Source organism: Silurus aristotelis (assembly GCF_946808225.1).
Source record: "Silurus aristotelis genome assembly, chromosome: 12".
Lineage (NCBI taxonomy): Eukaryota > Metazoa > Chordata > Actinopteri > Siluriformes > Siluridae > Silurus > Silurus aristotelis.
The window spans coordinates 17,712,498-17,732,359 of record NC_139585.1 but is presented as its reverse complement, the minus strand read 5'-3'; the positions used below and the strand labels follow the sequence as shown (position 1 = coordinate 17,732,359).

The following is a 19,862-nucleotide window of genomic DNA, read 5'->3' as shown; positions in this document are numbered from 1 at the left end:
CACAAACTCTGGAACTAATGTAAGCAGTGCATAATGTCAGCACTAACAGTCCCCAAAATTAGGCTTTTTTGAATTACATAATTTTCACAAATACCTCAAGAGGACAAAAACTTTATTTTTTTTTTTTAGCAAACAAGAAGTGATGTATTAGCATATTGAACCGCATGCATGGATTTAGAATAAACACATGTTAAAGTTTTTTTTTTATTAATTCAAGTCATAAGGTGTTTGTTTCAGCCTCTATTTTTGCAACATGACTCGAAATAAGGTTCTTAAATAGCTTTGATTCGATGCATTCAGTGCGTGAAGACGTCCTTAAAAGTCTCTTATCTGACATGCTGAAGAAGGACTCCACAAATCAAAACCTCTCCAGCTTATAAAACAAACCAGAACAACAAAGCATGGGAGACTGCAGGATGAAAATCAACCAGCCGAGGTCAAAATGCTTCGATCTCTCCACTCCCAGTTGAAGAGGAAGTGCTTTTGGGAAGGGAGACGGAAATGACAGACTGGATGAAGCACATCAGTGCTGCTGGTAAAAACTGTATGAAAACACAGTAGTGCCCTAATTGACTACAGCCCCAAAAAACGGAGCTTTATAGATACCATCATTGGTGAGCTTCCAGGAGAGTGACATATTTCACTGTGTGTGTGTGTGTGTGTGTGTGTGTGTGTGTGTGTGTGTGTGTGTGTGTGTGTGTGTGTGTGTGTGTGTGTGTTGTGTGTAAGCAGTCTACTGTATCCCAGACACATCCTGCATACTCAGAAGCAACATGTGAGTACTGTTGCATCTCCAACACCCACACACAGAGGCAAGCTGCTCCATCTCTCTCTCTCGCTCACACACACACACACACACACACACACACACACACACACACACACACACACACAAACTCTCAGTTTAATTATTTATTTAGTATCCAAGCTTTTAAATGGGACATTAAAAATGGGAATTAATTTTAAGCGTGAAGGAACCCAATTAATTTTCTTTGAAAGTGTGTGTGTGTGTGTGCATGTGTGAGGATGAGAAAGGAGAAAAGGTCCTGTTCACAGTCAGTGAGAGTGTATTCGCAGACTTTAGCTGCCTGGTGGCTCCAATCTACCAAAAAAAGACAGGCCAAAGGAATCAGACAGCATATCAAAGCGCATCACTGCTTACTGCTGCAGGCCAAAGTGCACTTTTACGTCTGTGCTCTTTTATCCTAATTACATCCTGCCAAGACACTTCACTGCAACCTAAACAATAACTTCACAATCAGCAAGAGTTTATCAATTACTGAAAAGGGTACGCTTTCAGCAGGAAGCTGCCAATATTTTCGCAGTTCATTTGTTGCTAAGAAAGTTGTGAGTCCAGGTGAGCCCAGGGCGAGATTCAACACAGCGAGTTTCTAGCTGGTAATGTGCTCATAACAATGCAATATACAGAGAGCATGGGGAGAGCTTTAACAAGCTCCTCATGGCTTCAAAAAGTTCATTATTTCTATTGCTGCAGCTCTGTTTACCAAACTAGGAAATAAAAGAAAAAGAACGAACAATTCAAAGGTTCGGGAATAGGCATTTTGTAATGTTTAGGGGAGAAACTTTCAAAAGCTTTCGAACAGAATTCATTTATACAGAAAGACCAAATCATTTCAGCAAAGCTACTAACTTTTTAAACAGTTGCTTTCAAAAAATCTACTCATTAAATCCAAAAAGCATAAACTCAATTACGCTCCATTCCAATCGCAATTATATTTCGTCTTCCCCATGAGGTAAAAGTAATTTCAGTGAGAAAGTCGGTGAGCATAAGACTGCTTAAGAAATCGAATAATTTGGATAAGAAATCCCTGTGTCCTGTTTCCTGGGCATGAGTTGTTTTTAGCTCTTTAGCATTCTGTGGTATGTAGCTCTCAGGTATGGGTGTTGTTGAAAAATGGATTAGAGAAAGCACAAGAGAGAGAGAGAGAAAAAAAGAGAAAGAGAGAGAGAGAGAAAAAAAGAGAAAGAGAGAGAGAGAGAAAAAAAGAGAAAGTGAGAGAGAGAGAGAGAGAGAGAGAGAGAGAGAGAGAGAGAGAGAGAGAGAGAGAGAGAGATCTACTCTTTTACCAACCAGTGAACAAAATGCAGAGAAATGCTGTAATAGACATCAACTGAAAATCTCTTGCACCATCAGCATGTAAATCAATGCAGAGACATTCAGCACCTTTGCTGAGGTAAGTACACACCCCAAGCAGCTACCTGAAGTCTGCAGTGGCAGTTGCGTAAATTGCGAAGTACAGACAAACAAACCAACAAGCTTACAGCCCAGCAGCTGTACCATGATGGCCAGCAAGAGAAGCAGAGCTGCTCCAGCAGTCAGCAGCATTTCTGCAGATCCAGAAGAGATCAAACTGCTGTTCATCAGCAGCAGACTGTTTAAAACTATGATCAGCAAATACACATCACTCAAATCTCTAAACATCGCTTTGAAATTGCAGTTAGAAAACACATGTACAGTGGGGAAAATAAGTATTTGAACACCCTGCTATTTTGCAAGTTCTCCCACTTAGAAATCATGGTGGGGTCTGAAATTGTCATCGTAGGTGCATGTCCACTGTGAGAGACATAATCTAAAAAAAAAAAAAAAACAGAAATCACAATATAGGATTTTTAAACTATTTATTTGTATGATACAGCTGCAAATAAGTATTTGAACATCTGTCTATCAGCTAGAATTCTGACCCTCAAAGACCTGTTAGTCTGCCTTTAAAATGTCCACCTCCACTACATTTATTATCCTAAATTAGATGCACCTGTTTGAGGTCGTTAGCTGCATAAAGACACCTGTCCACCCCATACAATCAGTAAGAATCCAACTACTAACATGGCTAAGACCAAAGAGCTGTCCAAAGACACTAGAGACAAAATTGTACACCTCCACAAGGCTGGAAAGGGCTACGGGGAAATTGCCAAGCAGCTTGGTGAAAAAAGATCCACTGTTGGAGCAATCATTAGAAAATGGAAGAAGCTAAACATGACTGTCAATCTCCCTCGGACTGGGGCTCCATGCAAGATCTCACCTCGTGGGGTCTCAATGATCCTAAGGAAGGTGAGAAATCAGCCCAGAACTACACGGGAGGAGCTGGTCAATGACCTGAAAAGAGCTGGGACCACCGTTTCCAAGGTTACTGTTGGTAATACACTAAGACGTCATGGTTTGAAATCAGAAGGTTCCCCTGCTTAAACCAGCACATGTCCAGGCACGTCTTAAGTTTGCCAATGACCATTTGGATGATCCAGAGGAGTCATGGGAGAAAGTCATATGGTCAGATGAGACCAAAATAGAACTTTTGGGTCATAATTCCACTAAACGTGTTTGGAGGAAGAAGAATGATGAGTACCATCCCAAGAACACCATCCCTACTGTGAAGCATGGGGGTGGCATCATGCTTTGGGAGTGTTTTTCTGCACATGGAACAGGGCGACTGCACTGTATTAAGGAGAGGATGACCGGGGCCATGTATTGCGAGATTTTGGGGAACAACCTCCTTCCCTCAGTTAGAGCATTGAAGATGGGTCGAGGCTGGGTCTTCCAACATGACAATGACCCGAAGCACACAGCCAGGATAACCAAGGAGTGGCTCTGTAAGAAGCATATCAAGGTTCTGGCGTGGCCTAGCCAGTCTCCAGACCTAAACCCAATAGAGAATCTTTGGAGGGAGCTCAAACTCCATGTTTCTCAGCGACAGGCCAGAAACCTGACTGATCTAGAGAAGATCTGTGTGGAGGAGTGGGCCAAAATCCCTCCTGCAGTGTGTGCAAACCTGGTGAAAAACTACAGGAAACATTTGACCTCTGTAATTGCAAACAAAGGCTCCTGTACCAAATATTAACATTGACTTTCTCAGGTGTTTAAATACTTATTTGCAGCTGTATCATACAAATAAATAGTTAAAAAATCATACATTGTGTTTTCTGGATTTTTTTTTTTTAGATTATGTCTCTCACAGTGGACATGCACCTACGATGACAATTTCAGACCCCTCCATGATTTCTAAGTGGGAGAACTTGCAAAATAGCAGGGTGTTCAAATAATTATTTTCCTCACTGTAAATTATTAAGGTACATAAATAATTGAGCTGAACTCTTTTTTAAAGGCTTACTTTATATTTGTGGATCTCAAGTGTAGACCATTCAAGGCCTTAGATCCTTTGTCATTTGTATAATCAGCAGTGAAGAAATCAAAAACACACAAGCAAACATGTTTAATAAGATATCCGCTCTGTGGGTTCTTTCCCTGATGTCAGGAATCAGGGTCTTTATCATAACATGAAAATGCAGCCCCAACAATTTCTAGGTTGACAGCAGCCTGGGGGAATGTTTTCTGTAGTACATTTAATCAAGAATGGTCAACCTCCATCCATTCAAGAATGAACAGTGTCTAGAATAAAAGACTGATTAAAATAAATTAAAACAAAAATTTGATTCATTATTAAGATGTTTTCTAATCCACTTTACCAAGGCTGCCTTTATGGATCTGCCTTTATTTTAAATCTTAAACATAGTTAAATATTATTGATACGTTTTATTGTCTCTGATTTAATCTGGCACAAAAAACATTTTTTACAAACCTCTAGGGGTGAAGCATCACATCAATCAAATCCTAATACCCAAAAACAATAAATCCAGTACAAAAAACATTTACAAAGGCATAAAATTCTTTCTTCAGGAGAACAGAGTGATAGAGCTGCTACAGAGCTGCTGATGAAGCCCAACTGTGTATGCTGAGGTTACACGAAAATCTGAAGCTACATACAGCAGCCAAACTTGAGCAGAGTAAAAAGCCAAGTTATCTGGCCCTAAAAGAAAACCATAGCAGATAGCCTGAGCCCAGGGACAGCAACTACACAAGTGGGACACTTAGATAGACCATGAAAAGAAATCATGGTTTTAGGGCATCATGCACACACCGTGCAACAGCAACAGACCTCCATATTAGAACTTTCCATCCTCGATTCCACACTATAACCAACACTAATGTTCGCTCTGTTACAGTTTGAGTGGTTTTCTGTGTATTTGGGATTGCTATGTTATTGTAAATTGAAATAGTTCTACTCTTAATGCTTTGGCATTGCTTGTAATTGTGAACTGTAAAAACTGAATTGAATCAAATTGGAGTGAGAGAAAGATGTTGCTGAGGTGTCATGAGTGGAAGAGAGTATAATCAGGACTGGGAGCAGTGTGGCCTGATGCAGCTCTAATGCCTGTAATTGGATGTGTAACAAGTTTGAGGGACAAACAGAGAGAACAGGCTTAGCAAACGCAAACAGTCCTGAACTAGCAGCAGAGCGAGAGCGTGCAGCAGTAAGTGAGATAGCGAGAGAATATCGAGAGAGAAAGAGAGAGAGAGAGAGAGAGAATGAGAGAGAATGAATGAATGCTGGTGTCAGTATCTACTCCAGACAATTCACTCTGTCAGACAGGGTTTTAGCAGCTCGCCAAAAGGATCCTAATAAGAAAAGAAAAAAAAAATCACTGAAAGCAGAAGAGTGCAGCTGGAGAAATTTAACAACAAATCCTAAAGAGAGAGAAAGAGAGAGAGAGAGAGAGAGAGAGAGAGAGAGAGAGAGAGAGAGAGAGAGAGAGAGAGAGAGAGAGAGAAGCAAAACCAACAGAGAGATAAAAATCAGTTGCGAAAAATAAAAGGTCAATCCTGCATTTATTCGAAATACATTACACTTTCCAGCACATCAACTTAATATTCATCAACTCATTAGTTGATCACTAATCTTCATTAAGCAAACATATACAGTTTTTGAAGATTTTATCGCTCTCACGTTACTCTAATTAACCTCATCACACAGGCCACTTAATGACTGCGATAGACGTCTCTTAACTAACTGTGCAGCAAATAAAGGCACACTTTATCATCATCATCATAGAACAGTATGATTGGGAAAAAGATAATATGACGCATGATGTCAAACTGTTTCCATATCCGTTCGGGAAAAATCAATTGCATATGACACACACAGAGTAGCATTATAACAAGGGCTTAAAAAAAAAAGTTTTTAATATAAAGTTCTATGAATGAGAGGGAGAGATAGTCAGTGACAGATTTGCACTGGGCCGGTTTTATACGAGTGAAAATTTTAGAAAATCTCTGTCTTTTCCGATCTTCAGCTGTCCGGTGTCAGCGTGCCTGTGCCCACTTTAGCAATAGATTCCTGTTCTCGGCTGACAGGAGTAGAATCTGAAGTGGTCTTTTGCTGTTGTATCCTGTCCTCGTCGAGGTTTGATGTCTTTTGCCTCTGCGTGTTTGTAAACCAGAATTATTTCAGTAGCTTTAGACTTCCTGTTATCTTGAACCTATTGAAGCCATTTGCCTCTGACCTTTTATACTGGCAAATTGCTATTTCGATTTGAACCTTTGAATTTTGCAAAACTATAATATCACTGCAAATGCAGACTTTTTTCAATATTATTCATCTTTTGTTAATGGTCATTGACAGTGCTGTCTGAAGACATCCGTCCAAAAAGCTCATGTCCTTGCATGAGTCCACAGTCATCCAAAACAGAAATATTCCTTCAAATGATGGAGAACAATAGCAATAGCTTTTCAGTGTGACTGCAAATCAATGACTTTGTAGAAAAGCATCTCTGAATGGACAAGACATCAAGAGTAACTGCAAATCAATAGACTCCCTTAAAGCCTTGTGCATTCTGTGATGCTTTTCTGTTTAGCGTGGTCGTAATAAGTAGTAATCTCAGTGTCTTTAGCCTTCCTGTCTAATGCACTGTATTAAAACGGCATACACCGATCAGGCAAAACATTATGACATTATAACCTTATGACCGGTGAAGTAAATAATACTGATTATATCTTTATCATGGCACCTGTTAGTGGGTGGAATTTTTTAGACAGCAAGTGATCATTTTGTCTTCAAAGTTGATGTGTTAAAAGCAGGAAAAATGGGATTTGAGCGAGTTTCAAATTATGGTAAGACGACTGGGTCAAAGCATCTCCAAAACTGTAGGTCTTGTGGTGTGTTCCTGGTCTTCAGTGGTCAGTATCTATCAAAAATAGTCCAAAGAAGGAACAGTGGTGAACAGGTGGCAGGGTCATGGGCAGCCAAGGCTCACTGATACACGTAGGGAGCGAAGGCTGATCCGTGAGGTCTGATCCAACAGACGAGCTTCTGTAGCTCATATTGCTGAAGAAGTTAATGCTGTTTAAGTCCTGCTTAACGGGTCAGGACTGTTTTAACAACACAATATTAGGCAGGTGCTCATAATGTTATGCTGATCGGTGGCCATAAAGTTGTCTGGTGGCTGTATAATTGTCTTGATTTTTATTGTTTTCTTAAATATTTTAGTTGTGTGAATTGTGTTGCATTCTTTGGTCTACGGGTAAATAATATCTGTCACTAGTTTGTGATTTTAGGAAGTTGACACTTAATGTAAAGCCAATGTATACGTTACCTGCGTAGTTTTTGCTCAAGCTCAGTACAAACTGTATTTGTATTACTTGATCAGTTTTTACAGCATCTCATTTACACTGCCCAAAAATAATTTGCATAACTCCAGATACAGACTTTGTATTTGCTAGAGAACGCCAAGCATATGCTTCAGACAATACAAGACAGCTTGCTCCACTTTACTGCACTCATTAAAACCATATGTGACTGATGACCTGACTGAAAGCGATATAAGCATAGACCACACTGAAAACCTTTTCTTCTAACCTCGAGAACACTCATAATCATTAAGAAACTCCCAATGTCTTTATGCACTACAGCACAGCCTGAATCAGACAAACGAGGGCTGTTGGCTCACTTAAGTATCATTATATGCTGATGCTTAGCTACTCTCCATTAATCAGCACACATCCTAATCACCCGGTCCTTATTTACGGCTTCTTTAATGAACATCGCCATCAGAGGAGATCTACAAGAGGTCACGCCCCCAGACCTCATCATCTTGTAGTCTTTTTGAGGACAACTTTCTGTGTCATAATCACATTTTAATGGTTTACACCCAAAAATGGAACATGTATATTCCATTTCGACTTTATTAAATACAACTCCCAAGCAATGTGCACATGTGTAGTGAGACCATATGATACAGCAAACTAAATCTGACTGCTACAGCATATATTTCACAATAGTGTCTATACCAGCAAATGCTGAGGAGTTTTACTAGTGCATGGGTGTGGGTTTGTGTGTGCGTGTGTGTGTGTGTGTGTGTGTGTGTGTGTGTGTGTGTGTGTGTGTGTGTGTGTGTGTGTATGAAAGAAAATGAAAACACAAAAATCATGCCCATACAGTGCTTTCTTTTAAAACTAGGTCAGAGCCAGTAGCAGGCAAACAAATATAATGAGGCATGAGGATGCAGTGCGTTCACATTTGTAAGTACAAAAAGAGGCGCCTTAAGCACAAAAGAGACAACTGGGCAACAAACTAAGGCGATGTGATGATAAGGTGTGTTCAATAGAGTGTCATATGTTTACTCGTGATGTTTCTTTCTTTACTTGCAGGGATTTGCTAGGCTGAGCAGCCAATCAGAGAATGTGTTCTTCTGTCAACCAAACAAATGGAGCTAGCAATGCTTGCAGACTGACACTTGGCCCTTGGTTCCTTCAGGTCATGGACAAGTATTTGTGTTCTAATTAGGGTTGCAAGAGGTGGTAAATTTTGGTAATTTTTCAGATATTTTTTGGAAACTGTCTAGTGGAACATCTAGGAAATTTTTTTTTTATATTCCAAGTTGGAAACTTTAATTGGAATTTACAGGAATTTATGGGAATTCATAGACAATTGGGGGAAATTTATATAAACTATCATATACAAACGTGAAAAAAAACGTGTTCATTTTTGTCAGCAAAGATTTTGTTTGGTTATAAGCTGACATCTATGCAAACAAATGTTTGATTTGATTGTTTACACCCAGCACAAGGACGTTTTAAACATACATGTACGTAATATTAATGTCATTTACGTAAAAAATCTCCAAGATGGACATTTGTTTTACATTATTTTGTCTGCTGGATTCAAGAAATGATCTGTTATTTTATAGAAGAAAGCACAATGGATGTAGGGGGTGTGTTGTGTGCATGTGATTGCTGAACAAAATTCAACTGAAACAGCATGGAATCTAGCTTCTAAAATCTAATTTTACCCAAGATTATCCTGCAGGTATTTTTTCAACTAGATTTGATTTCCTTGTTATGGGCTAACCTGCAATTTGTCAATTCCAAGTCTATTCCCATGTATTCCTGTTAATTTCCATAAAAATTTTAATGCCTTGAAAACTCCCGGAATTTCGCAACCCTAGTTCTAATACATTTATTGCACAAAATCCCAAAAAAAAAGACACCAAGACAATTCAATATCAGAAATGATGACAAAACTAGATTCATGTACTGCTTGTGTGATTTCCATACAAAGACTAGAGGGGGGAAAAAGCAGACCAGTGGAATGAATTAAGTGAAGCAATAAAAAGGCAGCTCCAGGCATCAATCTTGTCTCGAAGGAGCTTTCCACAGCCGACAAAGGGGCCATGTAGTAAAAAACTAACCTGTTATTAAGATAACATATTACTCTATTTCAATAGAACAAACAGCACACCGCAATTGGATCATTTAAATAAACACGGACCCATCAATCAGGTAAAATCTCTGCTCCTTTAATGTGTCTATCATACTTTATTGTCTCGTACATTTAAAAAGTGTTGGTTTTTAAACACTAGGAGCGAGAATGGCCTGGGGTGTTTGGCAACGTTCGTTGAAGAAAGCATCTGTAACTGCATTTATCGCTGTGCATTGTTGAAAAAAATTAATTGAATTTAATCTATGGCAAGTAGTTACAATCACAGTAGTACTATCCAATCGTGCCTGTGTGTGTGCGCAGGTATGCGGAAGGAGCATTGAAAGAGGCACAAGACTTTGCCCTCCCTGGTTGGTAGCTGATGTGTTGATAAGCGGAAGCTGCCTGGTTGGTGGAAAAAGGCTATGACTAGATAAAGAAAGAAAATTGACAAAAAACCCTGTCAACTATGCCAATTTGTGTGCATGAATACAGAATTTCTATTAGTTTACAAACACAATATTTAAGTTCTTCATTTAATAGTTACTTTTAAATAGTTGTTATAAAACCGGTAGTTGGATTCTGTATTAGTTCCTGCTGTAATACAAATGATAGATTTACATAGATGTGTTTGTTCAAATATGGTTTCTATAGCAACCGTTCATTCACAGGGACTTGCGTGGCCAATGCATAATACGTTCATAGTGTCTACAAACAAGAAGGCGTCTAGAGTGTTTGTAAAGTTTGTCCACAAGTTTTACAAAATAGAAAAGTGTTCAGGATAAGGGACTTTGAGCATAACATGGCAAGCTATTAATGACTTCTACACCATAAGTAAGATGAACAAACCTGTTTTTGAGGAAGTTCCACACATTAAATGCAACAACAATTGTTTTTATTCATTAAAACGCTGCCGCTGTGGGCAAACTGCAGTGGTATATTGGGAATGAACTTGTTGAAAGCCTTTAAGACATTTTTACAAAACCCGAAACACCTCTCGGGTTCTAAATCAGTGCTCCTTAACCCTAATTCTGGCAGCGCATTCAGAATGCTCTGCACACAGTTTTACACGTGTGCTGGGAGTAAAGTTATGTGAAGGAGATAAACAAGTGCATGAAGGAAAATTACCTCTTTAGGCCAAAAAGCATACATGATCATTTACTAAAAGGTATAAACTCGGCCACGTGAAAAAAATCTCAAATAAAAAAAAGTTACCGGTGCCATGTTGTGAAAGACACTCACCTCGATGAGTTTCCGCTCATAGCTAGATGCCAACTCCTCCACATCTGCCATTGACCTGTGCTGCACAGCTGGAGCAGAGCCTTCACAGTTCCTTAGAGTGGGCAGAGCTGCAACACAACAAGCATTCACTGTGTCATTTTCAATAATAAATCTAGTACTATACTAACAAAAAATAAATAAAAAATACAGAAGAACTGCCTGAGGGGTGAAAAAAGAGTGGTTTATTGACAGAAACAGACATCATAAAGGCTGAGTTATTGAATGATGAGTTATTTGGGCAGAACCATTTTCAGTCAGTCAATGTGCAGTTTTCTTTAAAGACTCAGAACAAATATAAAAATAATTTATTTTGCCTTCTGGACTTTCTGCATTAAGAAACGCCTCTGTTCCTTGTAAACATTTCTGAAAATGCTTCATCACTTAATGCCAGTAAACAGAACTCATTTAGCCTGCAAACACAGCATAATCGAAAAATTTTTTCAGAAAAAGCACTCAGAACCGGTGGAAGCTGAGCTCGACAGATTTCCTGAGAAACATAAGGAGAAAGCCCCTTTCTGTCCCCCAACCCGGCAAACTCAATTAAAAACCTCAACTTTCAAGAATGCAAATGAAGCCTCAAAATACGCTATAAGGTGAAAGCAACTGAAACTCTCCAGCTTAAACCCAAGACAGATTCTGAGTGAAAAGTAAGACTATTCGATTACGAGTGCAGTTTTAATCCTTACAAAATAACACTCTGTATTTGAAGCTTTGGAGAGAAAGAGAGAGAAAGAAATTGATTCGAGGAGCTGCGATGGCAGGATTAGGCTGGGCAGGACTGTCGTTAAGTGTCAGTGTAATGCGGAAGTGCCTGATAAGAAGTGGAAGAAACAAAGCCGATGGAAAATGTAGCATGGCTGTGATGGAGAGCCGAGAGAGCAAATAGGGCTACACGGTAAGCCTCGAGGCACGGCAATACCGGACAGCTGTGTAGTCACTGAGTCCTCCTAAGAAGCCTAGAGGAGCACATCAGGCCTGATATGGTCTAAGCATTATCAGTCTACCTGCACACAGTCACCTGCCATTTCAATGTTTAGGCTTATCTGCACTTTTCAATAAGGCAGTGTAGCCTTCTTAGCAACAGACAGCTACTGTCAGCAAGCGTGGTGAAAGCACAGCCCACGCTGCCGATTCCAGGCCACCACCAAGCTCGAAATGGTGTTCATAAAGAAGGTGTGCGTTTGTTTGAGTGTGTGTGTGTAATGTGTGTGAAAGTTGCCTTGAGCTTCAGAAATAGATATGGTTATTTGTGTGCAAAAACTGTTACCAATTTCACTGTAATGTTGAACATGCTTGCACTTTCTGTGTTGTGTGTGTTTTGTGTGTGCAAAGAAGGAAAATTATACAGTATCTCACTAAAGTGAGTACATCCCTCGCAGCTTGAGCAAACATTTTACTATATCTGCTCAAGGGACAATACTAACAAAAAAAACTTGCAAATATTATAATGTAGTCAATGTGCAGCTAACCCAGCCATTATGGATGCAAAAGCCAGTGCACTCTTGGTGCCGGTCCCAAGCCGGTCCCAAGTAAATGGGGAGGGTTGCGTTAGGAAGGGCATCCAGCGTAAAACGTGCCAAATCAAATATGCGGATCACAAATGAGAACTTCATACCGGATCGGTCGAGGCCCGGGTTAACAACGACCGCCACAGGTATCGTTAGCCGACAGGGTACCGGTGGAAATTGGGCTACTGTTGGCCGAAGGAGGAGGAGGAGAGGAGGAAGACGTCTACGGAGACGGCAGGGAAAGGAGCAGTGTAGGAGAGTGGAGGTTCGGGTTGGTACTTTAAATGTTGGTACTATGACTGGTAAAGGGAGAGAGATAGCTGATATGATGGAGAGGAGAAAGGTAGATCAGTTGTGTGTTCAGGAGACCAAGTGGAAAGGGAGTAAGGCCAGGAACATTGGAGGTGGATTTAAACTGTTTTATCATGGTGTGGATAGAAAGAGAAATGGTGTAGGGGTGATTATGAAGGAAGAGTACAGTAAGAGTGTAGTGGAGGTGAAGAGAGTTTCTGATAGGGTGATGATCGTGAAGGTGGAAGTTGAAGGGATGATGATAAATATCATCAGTGCTTATGCTCCCCAAGTTGGCTGTGAGATGGAGGAGAAGGAAAAATTCTGGAGTGAATTAGATGAAGTGGTAGATGGTGTACCTAGGAGAGAACGATTGCTGATTGGGGCAGACTTTAATGGGCATGTAGGTGAAGGGAACAGAGGTGATGAGGAGGTGATGTGTAGGTATGGTTTTAAGGAGAGGAATGTGGAAGGGCAAATGGTGGTAGATTTTGCTAAAAAGGATGGAAATGGCAGTGGTGAACACTAATTTTAAGAAGAAGGAGGATCATAGGGTGACGTATAAGAGTGGAGGAAGGTGCACACAGGTGGACTATGTGCTATGCAGGAGATGCAACCTGAAGGAGATTGGAGACTGTAAGGTGTTGGCAGGGGACAGTGTAGCTAGACAGCATCGGATGGTGGTCTGTAGGATGGTTTTGGAGGCGAAGAAGAAGAGGAGGAGAGTGAGGACTGAAAGAAGAATAAGATGGTGGAAACTTAAGGAGGAAGAGTGTAGTGTGAGGTTTAGGGAAGAGGTCAGACAGGGGCTTGGTGGTGTTGAAGAGGTGTTGGATGATTGGGCAACTACTGCAGGAGTGATGAGGGAGGTAGCTAAAAAAGTACTTGGTGTGACATCTGGAAATAGAAAGCAAGACAAGGAGACGTGGTGGTGGAATGAGGAAGTGCAGGAGAGCTTAAGGAGAAAGAGGTTGACAAAACAGAAGTGGGATAGACAGATTGATGAGAAAAGTAGGCAGGAGTACAAGGAGATGCAGCAGCAAGTAAAGAGGGATGTGGCGAAAGCCAAGGAAAAGGCATATGAGGAGCTGTATGAGAGGTTGGACACTAAGGAAGGAGAAAAGGATTTATACCGATTGGCCAGGCAGAGGAACCGAGCTGGGAAGGATGTACTGCAAGTTAGAGCAATAAAGGATGGAGAGGGAAATGTCTTGACTAGTGAGGAGAGTGTGTTGAGAAGGTGGAGGGAGTATTTTGAGCAGCTGATGAATGAGGAAAATCAGAGAGAGAGAAGGTTGGACGATGTGGAGTTGGTGAAGCAGGATGTAGATAGGATTAGTAAGGAGGAAGTGAGAGCAGCGATTAAGAGGATGAAGAGTGGAAAGTCGGTTGGACCAGATGACATACCGGTAGAAGCGTGGAGATGTTTAGGAGAGATGGCAGTGGAGTTTTTGACCAGGTTGTTTAACAGGATTTTGGAAGGTGAGAAGATGCCTGAGGAATGGAGAAGAAGTGTGCTGGTACCGATCTTTAAACATAAAGGAGATGTGCAGTCTTAGTATAGAGAAGGACAGAAGGAATTGCATTGTGTATTTGTGGATTTAGAGAAAGCGTACGACAGCGTGCCAAGAGAGGAGTTGTGGTATTGTATGAGGAAGTCAGGTGTGTCAGAGAAGTATGTGAGGGTGGTGCAGGACATGTATGAGGACAGTGTGACGGCAGTGAAGTGTGCAGTAGGTACGACAGACTGGTTCAGGGTGAAGGTTGGACTGCATCAAGGATCAGCCCTGAGCCCTTTCCTGTTTGCAGTGGTGATGGACAGGTTGACGGACGAGGTCAGACAGGAGTCTCCCTGGACTATGATGTTTGCGGATGATATTGTCATTTGTGGTGAGAGTAGGGAGCAGGTTGAGAAGAGCCTGGAGAGGTGGAGATATGCGTTGGAGAGAAGGGGAATGAGAGTCAGTAGGAGTAAAACAGAGTACATGTGTGTGAATGAGGGGGAGGGCAGTGGAGTGATGCGGTTGCAGGGAGAAGAGCTGGAAAAGGTGGAGGAGTTCAGGTACCTGGGTTCAACAGTGCAAAGTAATGGAGAGTGTGTTAGAGAAGTAAAGAAAAGAGTGCAGGCAGGGTGGAGTGGGTGGAGAAGAGTGACAGGAGTGATTTGTGATAGTAGGGTATCTGCAAGAATGAAAGGGAAAGTTTATAGGACTGTGGTGAGACCTGCGATGTTGTATTAATTAGAGACAGTGGCATTGAGTAAAAGACAGGAGATGGAGCTGGAGGTGGCAGAGCTGAAGATGTTAAGGTTTTCGTTGGGAGTGACGAGGATGGACAAGATTAGAAATGAGTTTATTAGAGGGACAGCGCATGTAGGATGTTTTGGTGACAAGGTGAGGGAGGCGAGATTGAGATGGTTTGGACATGTGCAAAGGAGGGACATGAATTATATTGGTAGAAGCATGCTGAGGATGGAGCCACCAGGTAGGAGGAAAAGAGGAAGGCCAAGGAGGAGGTACATGGATGTGGTGAGGGAAGACATGCAGGTAGTTGGTGTGAAAGAGGCAGATGTAGAGGACAGGGTGGTATGGAGACGGATGATCCGCTGTGGTGACCCCTAATGGGAGCAGCCGAAAGAAGAAGAAGAAGAAGTCAATGTGCAGCTTGTATAGTAGTACAAATTTACCGTCCTCTGAAAATAACAACATACAGCCAGTATTGTCAAATAACTGCCAACAAAAGTGAGTACACCCTGAGTGAACATGCCAAAACTGTGTCCTGTTTCAATAATTTGTTCTTTTCGAGGCCAGACCAATATCAGGTAAAGGTTGGAAAAGAGAATAGAAGTAAAGATGGTACACTCTACAGATTTCTTAAGCATTCAAACCACCAGGTAGCTTTTTCCTCTATCCACCGACCAGAAAAGGTTAAAGGTTAACTCCAGCCAACTGCACCTTTTCAAACTGCTGCTCTCTTCCCTCTATCACATACATGAGCTCATAAATACCTGTGTTTAACAGGGAAAAGTCAAGTCAAGTCAAGTCAAGTTTATTTCTATAGCGCTTTTCACAACAGACATTGTCTCAAAGCAGCTTTACAGAAATTTAAGAGTTAAGGTGAATGGTGTGCATTTATCCCTGATGAGCAGCCATGGCGACTGTGGCAAGGAAAAACTCCCTTAAATGTAATGAGGAAGAAACCTTGAGAGGAACCAGACTCAAAGGGGAACCAATCCTCATTTGGGTGACATCAAGAGTTTAAAGCCTCCATTCTAAAGGATCAGGAACCTAAAAGTGAGTAATGCCCTTCCACCCAGAGCCTCGGTTCAAAAATCTCTTTACTTTAAGAAGCCGAATAGAATCACATTAGTAACAGACTCAAATATCTAATGAAAAACAACACATTTGACACATGCCAGCAACTTGTAAACCGCATGCAGTGTTCTTCAAGGAACATTCTGAAATCATAACGCTACTTGACTCGGTGCCCTTTAATCTCAGCATTGCTCACACTCTTGGAAATTGAAGTTGAATTATTGGCAAGTTGCCGTAAGCGACAAGCTTATATAGGCCACATTTGTTCAATAATAAGTAACCCCCAAGTGCTATGTCTTGGACTAACTCTTTCTCTCTCTCTCTCCATCATTATAAATTAGGTGACTGGCCCTAAAGGCTGAGGATTTGTGAGAAAACAGTCAAACTTGCAGTTAACAGCTTCCATGATGTGTCTCGCACCCATGGCGAACCGAAAAAGCTGTTTATCGGCACTCTTCGGTAACCTAGCCACTGTCGATCATGCGCGGAACTCGCAGGCGCGGAAACCGACAGTGAACACGTTCTGCATAAACGTGCAATTATTAACTCTACACCCAAAAGGAGGCTTAAAACCGGTGTTGACGCACCTACAGGGACAATACACGGAGCAGAGTGACAAAGTGAGGCATAATCACAGTCTGCTGATGTGCTACAGAAGGAGGAAAAGACATTTGGCAGAGTTAATGAATGTGTTGATCAAAGCAATTTTCCTTCACTCTGACCACAGAGAAGCTCGATGCTACGAGACTGCCTGAGATAAATTCAGCGTATCATTCAGTCAGAGTGAGGTGTCCTCAAATTACAACTCTCCACCAATTTGACTTTCAGACGTGAAATTGCATGCCAATGTCGCTTCACCAAACGTGATCGTGCACGCGCGAGCACACAGAGGCCCATGCATAAACTGAATGCTTTTGGTTACTCCAAGCCTTGTGCAGAATGAGGGCAAATCAGCAAGCCTCAGACAAACTGCCGTGAGAAAGATTGAATGTAAATTGAACACTGATCCACCATTGTTAAAGTAGTGTGTGCTCAATAAAACCATTTATGTCTCGGAAAACACACAGCTCCATCTCACCACATATCCACAACTCACTGGGATTTCATCACAACTCCCTTCTGCTACACATTGTTGTTTTGTTTCCCCCTCCCTGTTCCCGCCACCAATAATGTCCCATGAATCAAATCCCAGAACCCATGGGTAATGTGCCACCAATTATTGCCCCTGCTTTATCTTTGGGCTTCCTCCAATCAAAGAAAGGGCATTGTGTATGTGATCACATCCCCATATGGGAAACTGTAACACGGATCAATAAACGCGTCAAAGCCGATAATAGAGCCATGTCGGGTTCTGCAGTGAGATGATAAAGACTGATGAAGAATAACTTGAAGCTATTACTCTTGTCAGCCACAGATGCTGAGGCACTGTGTCTAATGCCCTGCAACACACGGACGACTTTTACTGCAATCAGCGCCATCTGTGCCTTAGAGATCGCAGCTCACACTTCGATTGGGAGGAAAAGCAGATGAGGACCTTCCTACACACAAAACTGTATGATGTTTAAAAAAAAAATGCTAGCTATAACTGTGAGCTCTGATTGCTAGCTGGCAAAACGGACAATTTATTTAGTTCACACTATTAACTATTAACTTTGTATAAACATCATAATACAATATGTTAGTAAAAATGAGTGTGTGCTTTTTTGAACATCGCAGTCCTCATTTAATGCCCATTTGCTGTTATAATAACCAGTGGTAGACAGTAATGAAGTCAATTTGTTATTTTAATTAGGTAGCTTTTTCATGTATCTGTACTTTACTCAAGAATTCCCATTTGGGGTGACTTTGACTTTAACTTTACTACAAGTCAAATATCTACTATATATATATACTACATTTTGCGAAATCATCGTTCTTTTCTATTTGTGTGGATAAAATATTTTATTAATAGTGTAGGGAGTAAAGTTTTAAGTCATCGAGGATGAACTGCGGCTTTAAAAAAGAGCTGAAGAAAATATCGCAAGAACAGCACCCTGCGATTAGGAGTCTCGGGGCAGGAGAATCTGCACAGCGAGAGAGAGCCAGAGCGAGAGAGAGCGAGAGAAGGAGCGAAAGAGCTATTCTGGTGACAATAGGACATTATAGCCATAATAAATCATAGTACTTTGGATATTTAAATACATTTGAATGCAAATACTTTTGTACTTTTACTAAAGTCAAAGTTTAAAGGCAGCACTTTTACTTTGACTGGAGTAATATTTTACCTACTGTATCTCTACTTTAAATCAAGTACCTGCTTTGTGTACTTTGGCCACCACTGATAATACCCTCCACTCGTAAGGGAAGTCGTTCCAAAAAATTCTAGTGTGTCCTTATGGAAATTTGGAATTCAGCCACAAGGGTGTTAGTACAACCAGGAACTGTTGTAGCGTGAGGAGGCCTTGGATTGAGGCCAGGCTTGAGGGCAGAGCTCAATAACAGGCCACTCAAGAACTTCCATTCCAACCCATGTACACCATATCTTCATGGAGCTCACATTGTGCAAAGGGGGATTATCATGATGGAATGCGAAGAACTGATAAAAGACTGCTGGAAAAATGATTCAAATACATTACGCTGGAACAATCCTTTTTAAGCATCGCACCTGTGATACGTTATTAAAAACAACAAACTTGCATAACATAATGCTGCACATCGACCAAAGCTGTTCTTTTCGGAATTGTGAAAGAGCTAAATCGACTAGAGGTGTTAAATGTTAAAACAGCTACATGCATGGAGATTAAATCATCTCTCTCTCTCTCTCTCTCTCTCTCGCTCTCTCTCTCTCTCTTTCCATCTGCTTGGAATTGGCTGTTTACTACACCCCTGTAACAACAGTGTGTGTGTGTGTGTGTGTGTGTGTGTGTGTGTGTGTGTGTGTGAGAGAGAGATTGTGAGAGTGAGTGAAAGAGAGAGTCATTGAGTGAGGAATAATTTTGCATTATTTTCATTAAGATGGAAGCATTTATTAAAATCTCCAAACCCACAAGTCCTGGTAATGCACATTAGCGATGATAGCAGGGCTGCCTCATTTTCATCCGCGTTGTTGTCCACGCATTGACTGATAACATGCCAAACCATGCAACCAGTGGCCAGAAGAGAGGATCAGCGCTCGCAGTAAATGACACAACCATTTCAGTCAAAGTTAAAGGAGGTCCTGGAGATCTGAACCACTCCGAAAATCACCAGTGTGCCTGCACAGGCGCATCACCTCCATGCTGAGTCTTTTGCAATAAAAGCAATGAGCCCTTTCTCTCTAAAGAGATAGAGGTGAGAAATGGCGGCTGTTATCAGAGAGAACCTGCTTTATCAGACACCGTGCTACACCATTCCAGGCACTGTAATTGACTGCCATGTCCAAAAGTCAATCTAATTGCTTTTTTGTTATTGTGTTAATAGCCTTGACAGTAGTATAGAAAGCTGTCCCTCCCCGGGGAGAGACACCAGTGCACACAGCCGATTAATTCGCCCTCCCCGTGATAATTAAATGCACGACGGCAAATAAACTCACTAACGACAAAATGTTAAAGTGGGTCAAATCAATTATTTCAACATTAAGAGTGGAAAAATCAGCGAGTTCACAGCAACCCCTCAAGGCAAGAGTTCACAGCTTGGGGACGGCTCTGCCAGGTCTAAAACTAATCGGGAGAGTAATAAAGCAACATTGCTCTATTTTTTTAGTAAAACAAATGCAAAGCACTTAAAGGGACCATCTACTCGATGACTGAATTAAGATGTGTGTCTGTGGTGAAAAGAAAAAAAAAAAAAAAAGTGTTGACATCCAGGGAGAGCACAGCTGTATAGGGGATCCTGTACATAGGATATAGGGCAGGCGTTCTTGAATAAACTACTTGCCTTACACGTAGCATGTAGATGGTGATAAA

At 41.2% G+C, this 19,862-nt stretch overlaps 1 protein-coding gene across 1 annotated transcript in view; it reads right to left on the bottom strand.

Moving 5' to 3' along the window:
• Positions 1–19,862, bottom strand: part of snx29 (sorting nexin 29) — an 83,189-nt gene that overhangs the window by 32,435 nt on the left and 30,892 nt on the right. Inside the window, exon 16 of the mRNA XM_083555623.1 lies at positions 10,788–10,894. Within this exon, the coding sequence (XP_083411749.1) occupies positions 10,788–10,894 (107 nt within the window). The remainder of the gene's footprint in view (positions 1–10,787; positions 10,895–19,862) is intronic.